The 24,834-nt window shown below is 52.3% G+C and overlaps 1 protein-coding gene across 2 annotated transcripts in view; it reads left to right on the forward strand.

The window, feature by feature from the left end:
* Window positions 1–3,791: 3,791 nt before the first annotated feature.
* SCUBE1 (signal peptide, CUB domain and EGF like domain containing 1) overlaps window positions 3,792–24,834 on the forward strand; it is a 134,008-nt gene continuing 112,965 nt past the window's right edge. Inside the window, exons 1-2 of one of the 2 annotated variants that reach the window (XM_082420538.1) lie at window positions 3,792–3,996; window positions 7,642–7,773. In XM_082420538.1, the coding sequence (XP_082276664.1) occupies window positions 3,909–3,996; window positions 7,642–7,773 (220 nt within the window). In that variant the 5' untranslated portion in view covers window positions 3,792–3,908. The remainder of the gene's footprint in view (window positions 3,997–7,641; window positions 7,774–24,834) is intronic. The other variant, XM_082420539.1, reaches the window with a different exon arrangement.

Below are 24,834 nucleotides of genomic sequence, written 5' to 3' on the forward strand. Positions count from 1 at the left end.
TGTTGTTATAACTGGGGAAAGAGGCAGACGGTAGGTCAGAATACCCTGAGTGCTGAATCTCAGGAGGGTCATTTCAGAGGAGTCTGGAACGTGAACTGGAGGTGTCCAGGGCTCCTGGGGACTGAGACCCTCATTTGACAAGTAGGGGCTTGAGCCAAGGAACCTGGCCTGTGGGGCCCATGGTCAACCAGCGATCACACACACACAAAAATAGCCTTGGAGGTCTTTGTGAGCAAACACGAAGCAGTATTATTATGAAGGTTCATTTTTAATAAGAGAGGATGACAAAAGCATCTAAAGTCATCAAGACCAAGCCTTCACATCCCTGTAACGACATTTTATGCCTGCAGAGAACTTTATTTTCTCAAAGAACTTTCTGTTTTCAAAGAACAACTGTCTTTAATCAAGAGAATTCTTCCTGAGGAAATAAAAAAAAGTAAGGTCTTCTTATGCTGAAGACTGGGGTCAGCAGGCTGGAGTTGGGGTGGCAGAGGCTGTGTGCCTGGAAGGAACAGAAGCGCCCCTTTCCTCCTCTCCCCTCTGCTTCTCCTCAGACCTCTGCGACGTGTCAGCAGGGGGAGCCAAAGGGCCCCGGAGGACAGTGGTCCTGCTGGCCAACTCAGAGGCACAGAGGATGGAGGTGCCCAGGAGAGAGTGGGCAGCTGGATTCATTCCCCAAGGTTGCATCAAACAGCCAAAGAATCTTTATCCATTCCCTGGAATAATATGAATTCTCAGTTAAGTGATGTCTGTCTTGCTTCTTTGCCCATTCATCATTTATTCAACAATCATTTCTTAGGCCCCAGCTGGGAGCTGTGACTCCAGACGTGGATCAGCTGTGATCCCCACTTTCGGGAACCCCCAGTCTGGGAAGAGACGATGTGAAACCCAGGGTGAGCTGGACTCTGATGGGGAAGCCCCAGGGTCTGTCGGAGCTCAGAGGAGACCCTACACCCTGCCTGGAGGCAGGGGTGGGCAGAAGAGGAGCCTCGTGACGAAGGGAAGTAAGGGCGATCCTGGCAGAGGGAGGCACGCGCGCAAAGGCTTGGAGGTGTGAAAGCAAGAAGTCTGTGAGGTCATCTTTGCCAGTGGTTTGTCAAGGAGAGGACCACTGGGGAGGGCAAAGGGTGTCCCACAAAATGTTCACGGGTTGTTTGGAAGGTGATGGGGAGCCATGGAATGTTCCCTCCCAAAGTGACTGTCTGATTCATGCCTGGACCTCCACTTGCCTAGCTCAATTTCCAGAGGCTGCGAGACACCGCTGGCTGGAGTCCAGACAAACGGGATCTCACCCCACCAGCCCATCCTGGCTTCACAGACACCACAGTCTCTGTGAGCAGCTGTCTTCCATGTCACCATCACCCACGTGCAGCACTTAACAGTTTGCAAGATGCTTTGCGGACATCCACTCCTAGGCCCCCACCTTCTCTCCCTCAGACCTTGCACGTGGTTTTGTCCATCTCGGAAATCTCCTACTCATACTTGGTGCCCAATTCTAGGGTCATGTGCCCCGGGAGGCCTCCCTGACCACCCCTGGGGCAGAAGTGACCACCTCTTTCTCTGCCACCTCCTTCAGTGCATACATGGGGGGCTTCTGAGTGTGTGTCTCCAGCCCTCTCCTCCTCCGCTCCCTGACTCCTCAGCCCAGACCATGATCTCCTCCTGGAAGGAACCACTTTTTCTCTGCATGCCCTGGAGGAGCAGGCTAGGGACTGGACTTGGTGTGAGTGAGCGAGAACTGCCTCGGGCATCTGGGGGGGTCACAGTCTAACAGGCCACCACCCTGCTTCCATTTCCTCCTTGAGCCTGGAAGAAGCTCAAGCTCACCTTGAGCCTGGAAGAAGAATCCCCTGCTACCGTCAAGCTTGGGAGGCACCTGGCCAGGGGTGAGGGGCGCCCTGACGGACAAGCACATTAAAGGGCATTGTTTCTAGTTGGTTAGAGCCCCTGTAAGGACCTGCCCTCCTGCCCCAACTCACCTTTCTTGTCCTGTTACCTAACGCACAAGAGCTTTCTCCCCCAGAAACCCGAAGCCACACCACTGGGAGGAGGGCAAAATAAAGCCTGATAACAGGGTCTCCCAAATTAAGCCGCCAGCCGGAGCAACCACATGGAAGGAAATGTCTGGTGTGATGGGGGGTAAGGCTGGCCCTCTCTGCATGTGGGGGACCCCTTGCCTCAGCCAGCAGGCCAGTGCCACAAGCTGTTTGTGATATGAAGTCAGATTGGGAGCAAGGTGGCTGGACAGATTCAACTTCCCAGGGCTGCGGAGACTGCCTGCAGAAGGTTGTGTGAGTGTGTGTGTGGTCACGTGTCTGTGTGTGTGAGGCTGTGTGCTTGAAGTGTGTGAATGTGTGTGAGCGTATGTGTCTGTGAGGATGTATATGAGTGTGTGTATGAGTGAGAGCATGTATGCCTGAGGGTGTGTGTTGGAGGGTGTATGTGAGTGTGTGTGTGTGTGTGTGTGTGTGTGTGTGTGTGTGTGTGTGTGTTGGGGGGCAGGATGGGAGCTGGTGGGGAGAGGAAAGTTGGGTGCGGACTGGGGCAAGCAGAGTGGACAAAAAGAGGAAAGTCTTGTCTTTCAGGCAGGCCTGGAGAGCAGGAGAAGAAAAAAGGAGCTCTTATTGGTGGTTGTCAAGGAGATGGGCCTTGGGGTTTGCTGAACTTTCTTCCCTTAAAGCGTCCTGCCTGGGGCTGAGAAGGGCCATTTATTTCCAGCCTCACCTCCCAGGCGGGGGTCTCAGGTCTGAGTCCCAAAGGAGTCAGGTGTAGACTCCAGGCCAGGACAGAGTAATTCTTGGGTGGAATGACCTGATGCTTGCTCTTCCTGCCCGCAGCCCACCATCCCGCGGGCTCTGGCACTCGGAGGCCCTAGGCCTTGCATTCTGGGGCGGGGGGTGGGGGTGGGCATCAAACTTTGCTGGGTAAGAGGTCAGCCCCAAGATGGGCTGCGCTGGCCAGGATTGACCGCAAAGCAGACACGGGGTTTTCCTGGCGCCCCTCCAGACATGAATCCTGCGGCAGTCCTATGACAAGCACATTTATAGGCCATTGTCCTTTGGGGAGTGGTAAATAGTTCATTTGTGGGTTTTTTTGTTTGTTTTTTTAACATCTTTATTGGAATATAATTGCTTTACAATGTTTTGAACGTAAATTTTTAAAACGATCTTCAGGATTTTTTCCTGTCTGGATTCTTCGCTGCTGCATTGCCAGACACTGGCACACAGTAGGTGCTCAATTAACATTACCAAATGGACAAACGGGCAATTCTGCTTTGAGCGGTTTGCGTTTCTTTCACTACAAATGGATGCCGCTGGGCCTTTCTCGACCTCCGAGGGCAGGCCCCCTCCTCTCCCGTGTGTGTGTGTGTGTGTGTGTGTGTGTGCGCGCGCGCGCGCGCGCTGGTGGGTGGATGGGTACTGCCCCCAAAGGAGCGGCCACCCTCGACGACAGGGGCTGGGGGGCGCGGGTGGGGGGCGGTGATCCAGGGACAGAGGGAGGGAGAAGTCTCAGAGGCAGCTCCAGCCTGGCCTAGACCGCGTACCCCGCGGCCGAGCGATCCGGCCCCTACCCCCCACCTGCCGCCCGCCCCGAGGGGAGGGGGCGCCCCCAGACGCCCCCAGACGCCCGGCCCGACACCCGGCCCGACACCCCCGCCCCGCCCCTCCCTTCCCCTCCCCCCGCTGGCGGGAGGCCGGCGCCCATTGGCCGGCCGCTCACGGAGCCCCTCCCCCGGCAGCAGCGGGCCAATGAGCGCGCGGCTGTCAGCTCGTCAGCCGCGCCGGCTCGGAGACTGTGAGCCCGAGCGTTGGCCGCGGAACCAGCAGCTACGAGCGCTCGCCGAGCGGCCGGTCGGTGGGGTCCTCGCGCCCCGCACGCCCGCACGCACGGCCCGGCCCGCAGTGAGCATGGGCGCGGCGGCCGTGCGCTGGCACTTGTGTGTGCTGCTCGCCCTGGGCGCGCGCGGGCGGCTGGCGGGGGGCAGCGGGCTCCCAGGTAAGCCCTGAGCCGGTGGGCGGCGGGCGCTCGGCGGCGGCGGCAGGGTCCCGGGCGGGCCCCCAGCCCCGCGCCGTCGGGAGGGCCACAGCCCGCGCGGCCCCGCGCCCCGCCCTGCCTTTTTGCAAAGTAACTTCTGCGGCTGGCGCGGGGCGCCCCCTCCCCGCAGCCCGGGCGGAGCGAGGCTCCCGGGGCCCGGCGGGGCCGCAGCATGGGGCGGGGTGGGCTGAAGCCCCGTGGGTGTGGGGAGTGTGAAGGCGGGAGGAAGAAAGAAAGCGCGACGGCCCGCCGAGGGCCCCCCGCCGTCCCCCGCTCCCCGCCTGAAGGCGGGAGGGAGTGGGGACCCCGGAGCCAGACGGGCGCTCCCCCAGGGGAGAAGGGAGCGCGGGCGGCAGGAGGCCCAGAGGGGAGACCCGGAGGAGGTGAGCAAGGGGAAAAGGACGGACGCAGAGAGAAAGAGAAGGGGGAGGTGGTAGATGGAGAGACAGACAGACAGAAAAGGAGGCACACAAAAGGACACAGGAAAAATACCCCAGAGAAAGACAGACTGGAAGAGTGGAGACCAGAAAGACCAAAGAGGGAAAAGAGGAAACCGAAGGGAGTAAGGAGGCAAATGAGCAGCAGGAAGGAAAAAGCTCAAAAGAGGGAGGTGTGAGGGCAGGACGAAGGGATGGGAAGGAAGAGAGAGAAGGAGAGGTGCAAGCAGAGAGGCACCAGAGAAAGAGGGGGGAGGACTGGGGGAGGGAGGAGGGAGCGAGACAGAGGGAAAGAGAGGAGGATGGGGATGGCTGGAAAGCCGTGGACAGATGGACAGACAGGAGGGGGAGGACTGAGGGACAGACACAGATGAAAGGAGATGCATGGGAACCAGAGGGAGGGGAGCCCAAACATCGGACACGGTGAGGGGGTCCAGGAGAGAGAGACAGGAGACACTGGAGAAGGGAACCAGCATCGAGCATCAGGCATTGGGCATGGTTGGGGCAGGCAGCAGAGGCGAGGCGGGAGTTCCCCATGGATTTCGCAGGGACCCCGGCACGCCACCCCTTCCCCTCCTGCTCTCTCGGGTGTCTGGAAGGGGCTGTCCCACAAAGCTGAAGATACATTCTCTCCTCCCACATCTGACCCTGTCCCATGGAGGAGCTTCCTTCCTTTCCCTCCTCGGAGGGAGGGGAGAGACCCTGCTGCGCTCTCCCTGGCTTCTCTGAGCTCCCCTGGCTGCTGCGTGGGGCTCCCTGAGGTCTGTGTTTGGTGGCAGGAAGTCTATTCCTGGGAGTTACACCCTGAGTGAGGATGCCGGGCCATTTAAACTATTCCACAATTGGAGCCGAGCTGTCTTTCCTGCGGCCCCAAGGGAAACTGGGCCCTACTACCACACCCCCATGTGTCTGTGGGTGTCTCTCCTGGGCTTTGAGGTCCCTCAGCCCTGTTTGATTGTTCCTGTATGCGCCTGTCTCCCTCTCTCTCGGTCTCTCCGCTGTGTCTGTCTTTACTCCCCAGCCCCAGCCCCAGCCCATGGAAGGCTTGTGCTCTGAAACCACTAATGTCAAAGCAGGCACCTGTGATGGGAGGACTGGGCTGGGTTGTCCAGGCCAGAACTGTGGCCAGGGAACCTGCAAGAACCCGTGGCCTGTGTTTCCTCTCCCTCTGTCCTCGAACTTGCGTGCCCTCTCCCCAGCAGCCACCGAAAGACATGTTTAAAAGGTGTGTTGGGAGGTGCCCCCACTGCCTCTTGGCTAACATCCATCCATTTCCATCCCACGAAGACACGTACCTACGTGTGAGATTGGGGGCACAAGGGGCTGCAGAGCCCCAGGCAGTTTACCTCCCTCATCGCCGTGCACTGAGCCTTGGGAAGTGGGAATAGCTGTATCTGTGATCCATTGCCCCTGCTGGTCCTGTCTCAGAAGCGGCCCCAGTCCTCTCCCCTAGGAGGGTGCAGATCGACCCTCTCTGGTCTCTGGCTTCCTGCCCTTGAGGCTGTGCCACCCCTCTCGGTGTCCCTCTGTGGTCACTTCTCCAGAGGGGTATGTTCTGCTGGCCCCTGGCCATCTGATGGCTGGCTCTGGTCTCCTGCACAGACTGCCTCCTGGCCCCCGTTCCACCTTCCTCTGGGCAGCTGTAGAGGATGGGCTGCTCACCTGAGCAGATACCACCACCCTGAGAAGGGATGCCATCTTGTGTGTGTGTGTGTGTGCGTGCGTGCGTGTGTGTGTGCGTGCGTGTATGTGCGCGCACAAGCATGCAGGGAGGTGATTCTGTTGTGTTTCTTTTTGGTGCCTCTCTCCCTTTAGGGGCAGACTGGGGCCTTGGGGACTAGGGCACGGGAGGAAGAGTCCTGGGTGGGGGGCAGTGGTTCTCTCACAGAGGCCCCCCCCATGCAGATTTAGAACCCAGATGCTATTCAGGGGGGAGTAATTGAGCGTGGACAGTCTTGAGGGCCAGACAGGCTAGGGTACAGGCCGGAGGCATGAAGAGAGGAGGACATTCCAGGACTTCCCCAGGCTTGCCCCTGGGTGCCTGCCCGCGGGGTGGCTGCTGAGGGTTCCCTGTGCTCCCCTCTGGGTCCTTCTGTCTGTCTGTCACCCATCTGTGTTCTATCCATAGCCGGCCGGAAGCAGCACGGCGCGTAGAAAAGCTCTGGACCTGCTTCCCTGAGACAGGGTCCAGGCTCTGCTCCTAGTGAGCTACCGACCTTCAGCAGCCTTCTCTGGGCCTCAGTTTCCTCGTTTAGAACCCGAGGAATGAGCCTAGATTACAGCTACGGTTCTTCTGGCTGTTCGGTGCTCTGAAGGTCCTCTCCCTATCTGAGCTGGGTGGGGGGGGCGGGGGGGAGGTGTATACACAGATACACAGAATCTATTGTACATTATTTGCCCAACAGCTGTTCCGACTGAAGGTGTATATGGGTATGTGGGTGTGTTGGGGGCAGGAGGTGGCGAGTGCCAGGAGCCCTCACAACCTAACTTTAACTTGGATTTGGAAGTTGGAGTATGAGAACCAGGATTGAACCTAGATTTCCGAGGTGGGGGGGATGGGGAGATCGGAACCACCCATGAGGCAGGTTAGCCCAATCGAGGGTGTGGGTCTGTGGAGGCCAGGTGAAGAATCCTGTATTTCTACAGCCTAGGGGCTGGGTGGGGCCCGTGTTCAGATCTCCTTCGTGGGCCTGCTGGCTTAGCCTCAGCTCGGTGCGCCATGCTAGCCTGTTTCCCCATCTGTAACCCAAAGGGGATGGATTTAAATTCCTCCGAGGACGCTTCTGGCTCTAAATTCTAGAATAAGGAGAGTGGAGGAGGGGTGGAGAGACGCTTGTGAGGAGAGCAAGACACGCAGAGAGGCTTTTCCTCGCTCTGTTCCTAAGTCTCCGTTTTCTCATCTTTTTAGTGGGAATAATAGCTCTGCTTACTGGAGTTGTTGTGAAAATAAATAAGACCCGGCCTTTTGGCAACATTGTGCCTGGCACAGAGTAGCCACCCCAAAGGTGCTACCAGTCGCTGCCTGTCACACCAGGTGGTCATACGATGGCTGTTGCTGTTAATTACCCCGGTGATCAATGGAAGGGCGAGAGACAGAAGGAACTCCCTGCCCCGCGCTAGCTGCCCACTTCTTCGGGCCACGCCTCACTCGTGGTTTCCCCTCCAACAGGGGCCGTCGACGTGGACGAATGCTCGGAAGGCACAGACGACTGCCACATCGATGCCATCTGCCAGAACACGCCCAAGTCCTACAAATGCCTCTGCAAGCCAGGCTACAAGGGGGAAGGCAGGCAGTGTGAAGGTGAGCCCAGCCCAGCCCTCCAGCCAGACCCCTGGGCGCCACAGTCATTGCAGGCGGCCTCTGTCAGCCTTGGGAGGGAGGCTGCGGGCTTCCCGGGAACCTGCGCTGCTTCCTTGAAGGAGATATTTGGAGTAATGGGGTGCTTAACTCTCCCTGGGTTTGAAACTTTGGGTTTTTTTTTTTTAAAAGAAACTGAAATGGAGCACTGAATGATATATTTGTCCGTCTGTCCCTGACTGGATGTGTGTGGGGTAAAGGCCTGGGGTGACCCCACCAAGGTCCCTAGTTTCAAATCTGAAGTTACCCGTGTACCCTGTGTAGCTTCCCCAGGGGAGCTGCGCCGTAGCAGCCGCAGCGTCTGTGGGGCTGGCTCAGGTCTTCTGTCTCGAGGATGAGAGCTTGGGCAGAGACTGGTGGCTGTGTGATGTCCGTCTGTCTGTCCAGCCTTCCTTCCCTGCACCTGGGGTTCTGGTTTGACCGTGTGGCCTTCGAAACCTCCTCTCTAGCAGGCTGAAGGTTGGAGGGAAGAGCAGCCTCAGCTGTCTTTGGAGCCAGGACTTTCCAAGCCGGACAGAACCTTTGGGAACGTTTGTCCAGGAGGGTCTGTGTGGTCATTCTGCCTCCGTGGGTCTGGGGCAGGGCCCAGCATCAGGGGGCTGGAGACAGCTCTCTACATGACTCATGTGCACCCCTGGGTGAGAATTAGGATTCAGATCTTCCCTGTCTTCCCCCAGTTCACAGATGAGGAAAATTGAGGTTCAGATTGGAGAAGCCTCTTCTGCAAGGTGCCCATGTTTCACAGTGGCATGGCCAGTACTCGAACCCAGGTCTCTTAATTCCCACCCAAGGCTCTCTAGCATCCGCTTATCTTCTCCTTGAGCCCTGCCAGCTTCCTTTCTCAAAGTGTGAGACTCGTGTTAGGAAAGTGGCACCTGAGAACAAGGTGGGTGCCTCTTCCTTCTGTATAAGGCTTTACAGGAGCTGGGTTTTGTAGGAGACGCGGCTCTGCCTCCTCGGGATGCTGACGTTGTTTATCCATCTCATTTGTTGGGCATCTACTTAAGGCTGAGTGCTGGACAGATGACACTGTCCTGGATCGTGCCTGGTTTGGCCACATCCCTGGCCTTGCTTGGGACCCAGAAGTCGGAGGGGGGAGCTGGCGCCTACCCACGGACCTCTGGAAAGAGGCCAGGCTGGAGGCAGATAGAGCAGGCTGGCTGCTGGCAGGGCCTGGACGTTAGCTTGGTGGTTCCAACTGACACATGTGAGGCTCTGTGCAACTGTTTTCTGACCTTCTGCTCTGCCCTCTGGCCAGGGAGGGCCCAGGGTGACCCCCATCTCTTCCGGTTTAAGCCACTGACCCAGCCTGTTCCTTCTCCAGCCCAGCTCCTTAGGTCGCCTCCTGCTGTCCCCAGCCCAGGATGCCCATGCTTTGTGTCCTACCTGTTGCCCGGAAGTCCTGCAGAGTCCAGCTTCAGCTTTCCAGTCTGCTTGAGCCCAGGTTGGGGGTCACACTCACTGGCTCCGGGGGCCTGATGTCCTCAGTATGAGGATAAAAGAGAATGAGGCTTGTGAATGTGCTTCAGGAACTGCCAGGAGCCCTGTCTCTCCAGCCTGGCTCTGGCCTCTGCCCTCACTTCCTGAAGCGCAGAAGGCCCTGTGCCCCGGCCACACATACGTATACCGGGCCGGTCCGTGTTTCTGAGACCCAGCTCAGGTTTTCCCCCTTCTGGGAGCTCCTTTCCCTCCCTTTATGTCCTGGCTAATTCCTAATGAATCTTCAGGGCATCCTGAAGATCGAATGACCCACTGTGTAGCATACCGGGGCCCTGCCAGCCTCAGTGCCTGGCTCACGGTAGGTACTCAGTATACAGTACGTGCTCAGCGTACAGGGGAAGGTACCATTACCCGCATTATCATCATCATCTGTTCTCACCACCTCCCACAGTGGTTTCAGGCTCAAATGACATCATGTATGGTGAAGACCTTTGAAAATCGCCCGCGGCTGTATACCTCAGAGGTGAGAGTTACGGTGCAGCCTGGTCCCTCCCCTAAAGGATCTTCAAGTCTAGTTGGGGTGCATGAGCTGAAATTATGTATCAGTGGAAATTCTTAGCGAACAGGTGAGGATTGTACGGGTGGTAAATCGGCAGCTGTTGATCTGCCATGTGAACAGCCTGGAGCCGAAGGAGGAGGCCGTTTGGCCACTTGCTCCCGAAGCGCTCTGTGAATGAGTGCTGCTGGGGGTTCTGGGGACCTGAGTGGACACTGTCCCACTTGCACTGAGGTTTTCTCATCCTTGGGGACCCACCTACAGTCATCGGTCAGAACCGGTGGAACCTGCTGGAGTGCTCACCCGTGGGCCATCAGACCCCCGCTGGCTTCCCCAGGAGGACCTTGCAGAGGTTTCTGGAGGCTGTGGAATCTGGAGGGGCTTGCAGGCCCTGGGCAGTAGTTGCCTAAAGGGCCTTGGGGATCATCCAGGTGTTCACTTCCTGGCTCACAGGTGGGGAAATGGAGGCCTGAGAAGGCAGGGGTCTTGTCTGAGTTGGGGCTAGAGCCCAAGTTTGGTGGTCCCGTTTCTCCACGCTGCCATTTCTGCACACAATTATTGCTGTCTGGGGCTCTCTGTTCTGAGAAGAGGGAATGAACGGTCAATATTCAGTTGAACATAGTGGTTAAAGCATGGACTTTGGAGCCAGACTGCTTGGGTTTAAATCCTGCCTGTGTAGCCAGGACAAGTTACTAGACCTTCTTTTGTTTATTTGTGAAATAGAGATAATAATAGTCCTACCTCATAAAGGTGGTGTGAGAATTAAGTGAATTAACGTATATAAAGCATGTGAACAGAGCCTGACACAGAGGACACACCGAATAAGCGTTAGCTGCTGTTACTGTGGTGACGGTGGTGGTGGTGATGGTGGTACTAACGGTGACGTTAACCGTGATGACGCTGATGATAGTGACATTGATGACGAAGATGAAGTTGTTGATGGTATCGATGATCATAATGTTGTCCAACATATGAAAGGGGTGAAGCCTTGTCTTTCCAGCAACTCCCAGCTGGGAAATGGGGTGTTCTGGTTCATTGACTATTCGGATAAACCATATGCATAGATCCGTATCCCCACAGAGACATACAGACGTGTGTGCCATTCACAGATGACCATTTACCGAGAATGTGCAATAAAAGATACGAGTGACGGAAGGCTTTCCTTTGTTCTGCTAACCCTACTCCAGGATTGGCAAATAGTATGCTGCCACTTTCTCCCATAGCAGACATCAATAATCAATCACCGGGCCCTGCAGACAGCCATTTCTACTTCAGATGAAACCTGCTTTCCCTCCCTGGGCCCCTTTATCTGCAGGTCCTGAGCTGGTGTGGGTTTTGCAGAGCCTGGGGTTGGAGTCTGGGGGGAAATGAGTTGCCTTGTCCTAGAGATCTGATAGACTTTGCTGTTTACTGTGGTAAACACAGATGACAGATTCTCAGCAAAGCAGGTCCAGAGAATGTGGCTTCCACAGCCTCCCTAGCTCTCCCCAGGATGAAATCAGCCTATGGCCCCGCCATGCGAGGCTGACTGAGCCTTTCGTACTCTTCACTGTGTTGCCTTGAAACTCCTGCTGCTTGAGGAAAACCCTTTAGCAAACCTGGCACCTGAAGCAGCTGGAACCCCCTTCCGGGGACGGTTTCTCGCACGCCTTCAAGGCCATCTTGCCATGTGGCCGGTGCACGTGTGCTGATGACAGGGCTTCCACATGTGCAGCCACTGTGTGTCCAGGGAGCAGCCCGCGGCCACGTGTGGTCAGCTTAACGCTGGCAGGGGGCTTGCTGCAGCCAGAGTGAGGTGCCTCAGACATTGGGAAAGACCCTGAGCAAAGCTGAGGATAAATCAGTGTTTTCTTGATGATCTGCATTTCTACAGGATCTGAAGTTGCTCGAGGTAAACTCATGGCTGTGCAGAGCTGGAGTGAACTCTACTGGGCCTCCAGGGCAGCCCCCGGGTTTTACAGATGACCGCCCCGTTTGTTGCCCTCTCCAGGCCCATACAGCCTTCGTTTAGCCCACGTCACACTATGTTGATGTTTCCCATGTCTCCTTCTGGAATGTGGGCTCCTCCAAGGCAGGGTCTGTCACCTGTTCAGCTCTGACCCCTAGAACCCAGCACCAGGCCTGGCACAGGGCTTAGAAGGCCTCTGTTGGGTGAAAGGGTGGATGGATGAGTCCCAGCGGTCACCTCCTCCAGGAAGCCTTCCCTGATGCCCCAAACAGGTCAGCTGTCACCTGTGAGCATTCTTCCTTCAGAGCTCCTGTCACACTGGGTTGTGATGACCTACGTGACTTCAGTCAGGGTTGGGCCCAGAGCTGGTGTTGGTGGGCAGTGAATGACCCTTATCAATCTCTGGGATATCAGGAAAGGCCTCCCAGAGCCTCCTAAACTTTGTGGGGCTTTTTGTTTTGTTTTTAATTAAGTAATTAATTTTATTTTTGGCGGTGTTGGGTCTTAGTTGCTGTGCGCGGCCTTTCTCTAGTTGCAGAGACCCGGGGCTACTCTTCGCTGTGATGCGGGGGCTTCTCACTGTGGTGGCTTCTCTTGTTGCGGAACACGGGCTCTAGGCGTGCGGGCTTCGGTAGTTGTGGCATGAGGGCTCTGTAGTTGTGGCTCGCGGGCTCTAGGGCACAGGCTTAGTAGTTGTGGCACACGGGCTTAGTTGCTCCGTGGTATGTGGGATCTTCCCGGACCAGGGCTTGAACCCGTGTCCCCTTCGTTGGCAGGCGGATTCTTAACCGCTGCACCACCAGGGAAGTCCGAGCCTCCCAAACTTTGAAGGTTTTATAGATGAGGAAGCTGAGGCCTGAGAGGGGAAGGGATTAGTCTAAGGATATCTGGTGGGGACCAGTGGCAGAATTAGGTTGAGGAAATGGGGCCCAGGGAGGTCAGTCTCTAACCACGTCACCCAGCTGAGAGACAGCAGGGCCTGGATTCCAACCCTGGTCAGCGTTGGGGTCCCGGCAGTGGTCCAGGCCCCCATAAGCCTGTTTGAATGCAGTGGGAGGAGTTCCTTAGCTATGGAGTGTTAGAGGGGGCTGGGGAGACCCTTTCACACCTCCCCTCACTGCCATCAGCTCATCTGAGCTGGGCCCTATGAGCCCTGATAGCTGGGAGATACCCCGTCAGCTAACCACTTTGAACTGCTGTCATTCTCTGTCGTTTCCTCTCTAACCACACCCCAGTATCACTGTCCTTATCTAGCTCCTCAAACTTGCCAGCTCCTTCCTACCCCAGGGCCTTTGCACATTCTATTTCCCCATCCCTCTTCATTTAGCTAAGCTGCTATATCCCCCCCTCACCAGGCGCCTTGTGCATGGGCCTTTAGGGGGCCACCAGGGCCAGCCCTGTGCTGGCCTCCTGGTCTGAATTAGTTGGTCCTATGTGTACTCTTTTTGCCGAGGGGGCAGACCAGGGACAAGGAAGGGGCATTTCATCCCCTTTAAATGCTTCAACTCATTTAACCTTAATTGCTTTGTTTTCATAGACATTTGCTAAGGAAAAGGACCAAATTATAGCCTGAATTGGGTCTTACTAATCTTAATTAAAAGCTCTCATTTATAATCAGGACCAGGCCCCAAACGTGGAGAAAACCACCCTCAAATGGCTTGTTTAAATAACTGAGACCCTCTTGATAATCACTGTTTAGTCTGAACCAGCAGTGCACATCACCCCTTCTACGTGTACTTAATTTTTTAGACCATTTATTCAAGTGGTTTATTCCACTTGCAAGTTCCAACTCGGGCCTTTTCCAGAATGTTATAATTAAAACTCTTGAGGGAAGTAACTTTTTGTTTTGGCCACAGTATATCAAATATATTACTATTTTCCCTTTTTTGCGAAAAGGAAAAAAAATGACAACCTTATGGGCATCAGAGATCACAAAATTAGCATGTATGTAATGAATGTAAATAGTCACTTCCTGAATTTTATATCCCCAGGGTCTACTTGTCAGTCACTGAAGCTAGGTAGATTACAGGGCATGCTATTAAGTGTTTTAACAAAACTCCTAATAACACATCCAGTGATCCATTTAGTTTAACATCAGAAAAAAAAACCTTAAGACCAATTGGCCTTCTGAGGGAATAATGTCTATGACCTTATTCAGTCATTTTCATCATCATTATTACACGCTTTATTGAGACTCCAGATAAAATTCTGCTTTCTGGGAGGCCAGGAAAGGGCCGTAGGAGGTGGGCTGGGAGCAGGGAGGAGGGGAAATTCTTCTTCAAGTCTTAAAACGTGCAATTATGCATGCTAATGTGTGCCCTGCTGAAGATGAAAGCGCTCAAGTCCAGCAGACCAGCGGGCAGGAAGAAATTGGATGTGACTTAAAATTCCAAGTTGCTGTCAGCTAGCAATTAGACAGCGCCGCTTACAACTGGTCCCAGATCTGCTGCAGAGTTTAGGCTTCTTGGAGTCTATGTCCATTTCTGGAAGGAAAAATTGAAAGCTCGAATCGTTGGCGTTTAAGCATTGGAAGTGTTTGGCTCCCTCAGCCTCAGTTTGCCCGTGCGTAAAATGTGTCCACTGGACTAGATTCAGTTTAGTGTCAAGAATGTTCACTGAGTACCTACTCTGTGCCAAGCTTGGTGCTGGGGCCAAGACGTTTTCCTGACCTCCCTGGTTAGGGGAGAGACAGATTGGGAAAGACGTGATCGTAACAGCGCGTGGAAAGTACAGCATTGGAAATACAGACCAGACTCAGTGGGGGTGAGGACGAGAGAGGGCGCATATCTCTGCCTGGGGAAGGGGGGAGTTTGAGAGGGCTCCCTGGAGAGGTGTCATCTGGGCTAAGTTAGGAAAGCAGAGCGGGTCTCTGACGTTCCTTCCAGCTCTGTAGCTCCACGGAAGTGTCTGTAGCAAGGATGCAGAGGCCTGTTTTTGTCCTTGCCGACTCAGTAAGTCCAGCAAGTGACTTAACCTTGCTGAGACCTGGTTCCTTACCCATCAAATGGGAACAATGGCACCTGCCTCACAGAATGTGCCTTGGAGTGGGGTTGGGGGAGGGAAAGCCACCTCGCCATATGTGAGAGTGCGTTGAAGACAGCACCAGGGCCTGCACGTCGTCGAGCTTGCTTTTTTCTCTAAATCCCCATTTCTCCTAGAGTTAGAGGGCCTCTGCCCCCACCCCCTCCCCTCGTCTCCAAGCTCCCCAGGCAGCAGGCCTCTCTCGGCCCCTTCGTTCAGGCCCTCTAGCTTCCTCTTGGCCGCTTCTTATTACAGTGGCTGGATTTGTTTTTCCATTGGAGGAATGCTAACCAGAAAAAACCATTATTTCTAAGAAAATAAACCACGGGCCTGTTGGCCTTTGAATGCTACTGAAGTGGATGGCAGCCTTCCCCAAAGGCCTTGAGACAAAGAGGGCCAGAGGGCTTGTGTGTGCAGGCAAGGTCAGGGGGTCTCGGAGGGTACTTGGAGGGGGTCCTCCAGATGCGCCAGGGCTGCAGCCCCTGGGAGGAGAGAGTGTAAAACCCCATCTGGCCGGCTTGGACTTCTGGCCTGTTAATTACGGCTGCTGCTGTGGCTCAGCCCCGCTCCCTCCGTGGGCTCCAAGATGCACCCTCTCTCCCGGAGCCACCCTGCCTCTGTCTGGGCCTCCTGCCCCTTGAGTCGAGGGGAGTAGAGCTGGCTGTAGGTCCCTGGAGACCTGGGTGCCGACGTGTGTGACCTTGGGCAGGTCTGTGGACCTCGTGGGCCTTAGTGTGCTGACTGCAGAGTTCAGGGCTGGGGCCAGGATACCCCAGGCCCCTTTGGACCCCTGCAGCGGGCAGCTCTGTCTTCAGGGTGCTGTTTGCCATGGTGGCACCCGGTGCGGGCTCAGTGTGTAGGGGTTCCAGGTGGGCTCCAGCTGGACTGTGAACCGCCTGTCCCTGCCCACTGACAGCCCCAAAGGCAGGCCCGGCCTGGCCGCAGCGCTGGCCGCAAGGCTGTCCCCGCGTGAGGTGTTCGTCTGTCTCTGAGTCTTCCTCCCCCTCTAGGCTGGCGGCTCCTCGTGGCCAGGGTCTGGGCTGAGGGCGACGGGCCAGGACGGGGAAGGTGCTGGTATAGGAGGGAAGAAGTCGGGGAGGTGGCTTGATCCTCAGCGAGGACCGTGGGCCCTGGCTCCCTATTCGCTGAGATGTGGGGAATTCTCCAGGTGATTGTGTCAAGGTTAGGATGGTGGAGTCTGGAACCAGCCTGCCTGGCTTCTTCCAGTTTTGGCTTTGCCACTTACTAGCTGGGCGGTCTTGCGCGAGTCACTTCAGCTCTCTGAGCCTCAGTTTCTCTTTCTGTGATGAGAGAAGTTAAGCCCTTCCTACTTGGCCTATAGCAAGGGTTTAGCCACCTGCCATTAGAAGGTGGTGGTGGGCAGTTGTCCCTGCTCTTATTGTCATTAGAGAGAAACTCCACTGGGGATTTGGGGAGAAAGAGAATGAAATCAAACTGCACCAGGGCAGCTCAGGCCGCTGCTGCTGGAGCCCAGAGGGCGGCGTGTGAGGTTAGGGGAAGACGCCTGAGCTGGGAGTCTTGGGTCAAGTTGCTGTCGGCCTCGACCTGCTGATACGGTTAGCTCCGCAGTTCCCCTCTCTAGGCTCGGTTACCCCTTTATCAAATCCAGGGGCGCATCAGTGGAGCTCTAGGACCCCAGCTTACCCATTCCAAGTGGCGGCTCAGGCTTTCAGGCAACTGTGTTTCTCATGATCCTCCTGTTGAGTTCCCAGGGGGTTGGGCCCATGGAACAGCCCCTCTGAGCCCGCAGTTTGCTCAGCGGGTGGGAGGACGACCACGCCTCTGACTGGTAGGAGGGTGGTGGGAGCCTCAGCTCTGGGCTGGCAGCCTCCTGGGGCCCCTCCTCACTATAGGTGAGCTCTCTGTCAACCAGGGTGCTTCGGTACCTACCAGGCCTGATGTCGGAGCCTGGGGACAGCCCCCAGTGAAGGGTCCAGGGTGCTTTGGAGGGAGAAAAGGAGTCATTAACTGGTCCTTTGGGTTTGGTAGGCCAGTTCCCGCCTGGTACTTGGGAACCACAAAGCCCACCATGAGCCCGTGCTGGGCAGGTGGCATTCGGGGTCAGTCCAAGGTGAGCATCTGCACCCCAGCAGAGCCCCAGAGACGCGCCAGCACGGTGGGTGAGAGTGCCGAGAGCGTTAACTTAGAAAAACAGCTGTGTTGAGATATGATCCACATACCATACAATGCACCCACTTAAAGTATACGATTCAGTATTTACAGAGTTGTGTATCCATCACCGAAATCAACTTTAGACCCTTTTCATTACTCCAGAAAGAAACCCTGTACCCCTTAGCCGTCACTCCCCAGCCCCCCAGCCCCCCAGTCCCCAGAAACCACTAATCTGCTTTCTGTCTCAATAGTTGTGGCTTTTCTGGAGACTCCTTATAAATGGAATCCTACAAAACGTGGCCCTTTGTGACTGAGACAGCGTCCTCCGAAGTCAGGTAGCCTGGCTCACTTCCTGGCTCCACTTGTATTAGCTGTGTGGCCTTGGGCAGGGCAGGTAACACCTCTGAGCCTTGGTTTCCCTCGTGGTCAAAAAAAGATGTCGGTACCCACTTCTCAGGGTGCTCATAGCAAAGGGCCCGCATACGGCCTCACACGTCCACGGAGGCGCCAGTCAAGCTGGCCACTCATTCGTTCAATGCCGAGCAGACTTTTGAGGAGACACCGTGCTACTGCTGAGCCTGCAGCTGAACAGGACACAGTTCTTGCCCCGTGGAACTCACAGCCTCGAAGGACACATACATCGCAAGTGAGAGTAGTGATGGTGTCCATTCAGGGAGCTGTGGCGTCCAGAGGGTGGGGAGGAGTCCCGTCTGCCAGGGGGTCTGCAGGAGCTTCAGGGAGGAGCCGATGCTGGGGCTCAGTCTACAGAAGGGCGTAGGCGTCTGGGAAGGGGAAGGAGCTCCGGGCAGAGGGAACAGCACGAGCAGAAGCGTGGAGGAGGCCCGAAGCCGTCCGCGCCACTGGGAGAGGTCAGCCAGCAGCTCAGACCCCATGGTTACCTTGGATCATGGGTTGGCTGGGGGGAGGACCTTCCCACCCTCTGGCTGAGCCATGGTCATTGTGTGCAGTTAGGAATGAAAAAGTATATAGATTTGTGTTGGTTTTGCATGACCTTTGACCTTTCCCATAATTAACTGCTGGGCCCACTTCTGGCATTGTCTCAGCAGAAGGGAAACCTGATCGATGGATGCCAGGGGTCCACCGAGAGCGGGTCTCATTACTCAGTCATTACAAACCCAGAGCTTAACCCTGTGCCACCGGCCAAGGCAGGGGGGGGCTTAATCCTTCCTGCTAGGCGGCCCTGCGAAACTACCTTCCCGCGAATGTAATTAGCCAACAAACTGGATTAAGATTTATTCACCAATAAGGACTCAACTTCCTAAGCCATGCATCTCTCGCAGAATGGTTGCCTGATCTAAGGAGTGCACCGTTTTTCCTAAAGCCCCCAGACAAAGGAGAAGACATGCAAGCGCCCAGCCAGGGAAGGGTTCTTTGTTAGAGCATTTGGTCTCCACTGTCTGCAAGGAATTTTGAGAAAAATGCCAATTTCAAGGGGAAGCGCAAAGATATCTTCGGTAGTGATCTCTGAGAGTGGAGAGTGAGAAGCTTTAAAAATCCTCATTTTGAGAACCTTTCCAGTCAGTCTGATTTTTAGGACTAAAATGCCCTAAGTAGTAGTAAAATGAGAAGAATCTCTGACTCGTTGTAGTAGAATCTCTTACAGGCACTACAGAGTAGATACATATTTTATGGGGCAGCAAGAATCAATTTTGCATTAAATGAAAAAAAACCATATTCATCCCACTCGAGTCCTCACCAGTGTTGCTGGCACATAACCACAGCTGTGGGATCGTGTGTGCCTGCTGCCATTTTAATATAGGAAAAGTGGAACTGCCTGACCTTTTAAAATCCCATAATGAGCAGCTCCCCGTGCTGTTTTTCTCTGCTGTATTGGATGTTGGAAGCTGTTTTCTGTTGGGAATTGAGTTCTCATTAAAAAAAAAAAATCCCAGCTGTAGAAGGAGCAGGGATGTTTAAGGCGAGCTGTTGAGACTTCTCACCCTTAGCGTTCAGGTCAGATTTTTTTGTCCTGCCCACTTTCTCTGGTATGAACCGTCTCTGTCACTGCCCCTCAACCTCAAGAGCAGGTGCAGACCTTGGAAATAAAAACAGTGATGCACGTGACATCTCCTTCCCACCTTTCTCCTTGACAACCTTTTGGAGCAGGAAGCACTTTTTAAAAGTATTCATCTCATGCACCCCGAGGCTGTGGCTCCAACGGGAATAGAGCCTGCATCTGAACGCAGCCCCTGGCTGGAGGCCTGAAGACGAGGTCCTCAGCCATGCTGGGCCTCGTTCTCGGCATCAGTACAATGGAATCAGCAGTCACACCTGCTTTCCACACAGCTCCATCACTCCGACCTCTGCTTCTGTGGTCCTGTGGCCGTCTTCCCTCTGTATGTCTGTGTTTTCACATGGTTTTCTCTTTTCTGTCCTAACATCCTCTCTGTGTGTCTGTATCCAAATTTCCTTCTTATAAGAACAACAGTCACTGGTTTAGGCCCACCCTACTCCACTACAACCTTACCTAAAATTTGACTACATCTGCAAAGATCCTATTTCCAAGTCAAGTCACATTCACAAGTACTGAGGGTTAGGACATCAACACATCTTTTGGGGGGACACAATCCAACTCACAACAGTCCTTTAAGAGTAAATATCTAGATCAGTCTCCCAAGGCAAAAGAAATAAAAGCAAAAATAAACAAATGAGACCTAATCCAACTTAAAAGCTCTTACACAGCAAAGGAAACCATAAACAAAACGAAAAGACAATGTATGGAATGGGAGAAAAATATTTGCAAATGATGTGACCAACAAGGGCTTAATTTCCAAAATATACAAACAGCTCATACAACTCAGTATCAAAAATACTAAACAAAACAAAAAACCAAAAAAAACCCAATCAAAAAATAGGCAGAAGATCTAAATAGACGTTTCCCCAAAGAAGACCTACAGATGGCCAACAGGCACATGAAAAGATGCTCAAGATCACTAATTATCAGAAATGCAAATCAAAACCACAATGAGGTACCACCTCACACCAGTCAGAATGGCCATCATCAAAAAGTCTACAAATAATAAACGCTGGAGAGGGTGTAGAGAAAGCGGACACTCCTACACTGTTGGTGGGAATGTAAGTTGGTGCAGCCACTATGGAAAACAGTATGGAGGTTCCTTAAAAAACTAAAAATAGAGCTATTATATGATCTAGCAATCCCACTCCTGGGCATATATCCGGGAAAGATGAAAACTTGAATTCAAAAAGATACATGCACCACAATGTTCATAGCAGCACTATTTACAATAGCCAAGACATGGAGACAACTCAAGTACCCGTCAATAGACAATTGGTTTAGAAGATGTGAGATACACACACACACACACACACACACACACACACACACACACACACACACACACAATGGAATATTACTCAGCCATAAAAAAAGAATGAAATAATGCCATTTGCAGCAACATGGATGGACCTAGAGAATATCATACTAAGTGAAGTGAGTCAAACAGAGAAAGACAAATATTATATATCACTTACATGTGGAATCTAAAAAATAATACAGATGGTTCTATATGCAGAGCAGAAGCAGACTCACATACATAGAAAACAAATTTATAGTTGTCAAAGGGGAAAAAGTGTGGGAGGAATAAATTAGGAGTATGGGATTAACAGATACAAACTACTAAACATAAAATAGATAAGCAACAGGGATTTACCATACAGCACAGGGGACCATATTCAATATCTTGTAATAACCTATAATGGAAAATAATCTGAAAATATATAACTGAATCACTTTGCTGTACAGCTGAAACTAACACAATATTGTAAATCAACTATACTTCAAATTTTAAAAAAAGAGTAAATATCTAGAGAGCTTGGCTCTGCCCCCCTCCATTCCTTTACCTTCTCCGCTCTCCAACTGCCTGTTCCTCATTCTCTGACCTTAACAGTCCTTAAAAAGTGGTCCAACATAGAGAACAGACTGGTGGCTGCTAGGGGAGGGGTTTGGGGGAGGGATGGAGTGGGAGATAGGGGTTAGCAGATGTAAACTAGTGTATATGGAATGGATAAAGAACAAGATCCTATTGTATAGCACAGAGAACTATATTCAGTATCCTATGATAAACCATAATGGAAAAGAATATTTTTAAAAAAAATATATATATATATGTATATATATATATACATATAACTGAATCACTTTGTTGTACAGCAGACATTAATACAACATTGTAAATCAACTATACTTCAAATTAAAAAAATTTGTTTTTAAGTGGTCTGAGACTGATGGGCATCTTGGAGGCCTGCAGGACCTCCTCTGGGGCTGATGGCTCTTTGATATGTTTTTTACAATAATAAATCTACTAGCTTTGGCAGGGATTTTTTTTTTTTTGGTTGATTTGTTTATGTGTTTATCTCTTATGTATTAAAGGAGGAGGCTCACATGATTTTAAAAAACAAAAATTCAAGGCACATACACAGAGAATCAGGGAAGGTTTGGTTTGTGAGCAGACATTCTGCATTCAGGATGGATGCTGAGTGGGTGGGTAAAGCAGGTTGGCCTCAGAAGGCTGTGAGAGCACTTCAGGCCTGGGGATTGGAGAGGAACCGATAATTCTAAGGGGTGCTCAGATCTGGGGGAATTCTCTGGGACTGGATTAAGGGAAGAAATATGAGCAGCAAACGTTCCTGCGCTCTTCAGCCCATCAGCGCCCACTGTGGCATACACTATGGGGAGTCGAAGGAAGGCAAAGGCTAGAGTTGTTTTATGGACTGTCCAGCAGTCTCTTTATAATGTCTTTTGTGTATGGTGATCAAGTAGTTTATCATTTTGATAGTGAAAAGGTTGCTGTTAATAATTATACCCAGACAACAGGCATAAACTGGAACTATGCCAGGCAAATTTGGGTGTATGATTATCCTAATTGGGGAAAGACAATTTTCTCAGACCTTACCACCCTCAAAACAGCTTGTTCAATTGAATTTTATGGAGGTGGTGACTCTATAACTGATTGTGTTTCCTTCCTTGCCTTGGTTTCTAGGAAACTCAAAGTCATATTTGTGGCCTTCCTTTTGTAATTGTGCTGGAATTACCAAATGTATTTCTGCATACGTTCGCCAGCTTTCCCTTATTCTGCAACCCTCATTTCTTTTTCTTCATCCTAACATCTGTTCTTTTTGAAAATCTTACTGTATGTATTTTGTAGGCTGTTTAGATGGAGGATGTTTGAAGTCACTGATGGATGGATGAATAGGTGTTTGGTTGGATGGATGGGTGAATGTTTAGCTGGATAGATGGATGAACAAGTAGGCGTGTGTGTGTGTGTGTGTGTTTGGTTAGATGGGTGGGTGTTTGGATCAATGAATAGATGGATAGATGGTTAGACATTTAGATGGATAAGTATTTAGATAAATAGATGCTTAGATGAATGGAAGGATGGGTGTCTGGCTGAATATTTAGATGGATGGATGCATGTTTATATGGGTGGATGTTTGACTGGATAATTGGATGGAGGAATAGGTGATTGGATAAATGGAAGGATGGTCAGCTGACTGGATATTCAGATGGATAGATTTTAGCATGCATAGACAAATGGAAGGATGGTTGGGTGGGTATCTGAATGAATAGCTTATTGGAGTGACTAGATGGATGGATAGTGGGTGGGTGGATGGATGTTTGGGTGAGTGGATGCATGACTGACTGGCTGGTTATTTGGGTTGATGGGTAGGTGCACACACGTGTGTGTGTGTGTGTGTGTGTATGGATGTGGCGCAAGTGGAAGGATGAAGGTGTGAATGGATGTTTTGATGATTAGATTATACTTTCTTGGTACATAGGGTAAATGTGCCAAGAGTGAAATAACATATATAAAGTGCTTTGCCTATCAATGCCTGGCATGTCATGGACATTCTAACTTACTAGAAAGGACATGGGCTTTGTAAACTGAAAGACTTTTGTTTTGATCCTTGCCCTACCACTTACTATGTGACCTTGAGCAGTTACCTCTCTGCCCTTTACTTGGCTTAACCATAAAATGGAGTTAAAGTACCTACTCCAGAGGGTTGCTGTGAAAATTAAATAAGCTGGTATATGTTTCAGGAGTAGGTACCTGCATACTGAGGTTCCGCATGAGAGAGAGAGAATTCTTCTGCCCAAGCATGGAATAAAAGTCCTCCCCCTCGGTCTGACTGATCAGCCTAAGTCATGTGCCCACCCTGGGACCCGTAGCAGTTGCTATGCCATCTACTGTCTGAGTTAGACTGATCAGCCTGCACCCCCACAGGTGGAGTCAGGCCATCTTCTTTTTTTATTTATTTTTTATTTTTTATTAATTTATTGCATGGGTATTTTGGAACAATCCATTAGTGCAAACAAAAAGCAGCAATCGCCTGCTCCATTATTGTAATCCCACTTCTCAGAGGCAACCACTTTCTTTTCTTGGGGCTGTTTCTTTTGGTATTTTAAACACATTTCTATATATCACACTAATAATTTCATTTCTTATTGAGACATTATTGGCTTTCATTGTTAGAACTGAGAAATCAATTCTCTTTTTTCTTCTCCCATCTTTCTATTATAGTTGTATCATAATTTTCGTTAAATAAAAATTTTATTCTTTATTTGGTTAAACCTGCTTGAATGAAGGAAAGGAGGGAGGCAGCAGTTCGGGAGCTGCTGATTTGCATCAGATGAGAGATGACGCCCACGCGTACAGGCAGTGGAAACGGGTGACCAGTCAGCAGACTGTACCCATGTTAAGCGTGGAGAAAATTCACGTGTTGGTAGCTGATAGGCGTCAGTGGAGAGGTGGAAGGATAACAGTATTCACTGGGATGGAGAACCCCAGGGAAGTGCAGATTGATGAGTTAAAGTTGGGCCGTGTTGCCTTTGGAGTGAGTGTGGACGATCTAGGGGGAGAGGTGGTTGGATTGGTGTATCTGGGGCCCTAGCAAAAGGTCGGAGCTGCAGAGATTGGGAAGTAATCAATATCTGTCTTTATAAATCCATGTGCCCTTTCAAACACAAAATCTTACATCCTGCTTTAATGTTATTTAAAACTTCTAAGTACATTAAGTATAATGATTAAAAACAATTCAAATGACTTACAGAATTGAGCCTGCTTCCCAGCTGACACTGATGGCCTCTGCAGGCAGGCAACCTCCTGTCTCTTGCACCTTTGGGGATCCAGGCAACTTTATTCTTCCCTCGTCATGGCAGGGTGGGTGGGCACCAGGAGGAGGCTGGGCAGCTCAGACCCTGTATTCCAGCACGTTCAGTGCTGCAGTTGTCAGTGAAGTTATTCCCTCTGCTGGCACTGTCCCAGACAGTGCTTGATCACCTCCAGAGTCAGGGAGCTCACTACCTCCTGAGACAGGCCCTGTCTTCCAGATGGACATACCTACCCGTGAACATTAATTGGCCCCCTTGGCTTTCCCCTACTGTGAGTAACTCTGCCCTCTGGACCGCTTGGAGACAGCATGGAGCTGGATGTCTCCCTGTGCCTCAGGCATTTGCAGGAGCCGCCAGGTTTGCTTTCAGTTCCCTCTCTTCAGGCTGGCGCCTTCCTGGCTCTCATAGCTGGAGCCTGGCCTCAAAAATCCCTCTTCGACCAGGTAGAGGAGAGACTGCTTCTTCCCACGTGGTAGCCTCTTGCAGAGCACTTCTAGTACTGCTGAGACGGGGCAGTACTGCTTCTGGTTTGGCTGTGGGAACACTTCCGGTTCCACTGGGGAACTTCTGGTTCCGCTGTGGGACACTTCTGGCTGCCCCCTTTCCTGCTTCTCCGCAGAGCCTGTGGAGGTCTGGGTGGGTAGGTTGAACACCCCCTCCCCTCTGCTGCCTTGGGGGGTTGCACTGGTTCGAATCCCACTTACAGCCCTTCTAGGTGTGTGACCGTTGCCAAGGGTTTGGCCTTCTTGTGCCTCG

Source organism: Balaenoptera physalus (genome assembly GCF_965194825.1).
Source record: "Balaenoptera physalus genome assembly, chromosome: 13".
NCBI classification, from domain to species: domain Eukaryota; kingdom Metazoa; phylum Chordata; class Mammalia; order Artiodactyla; family Balaenopteridae; genus Balaenoptera; species Balaenoptera physalus.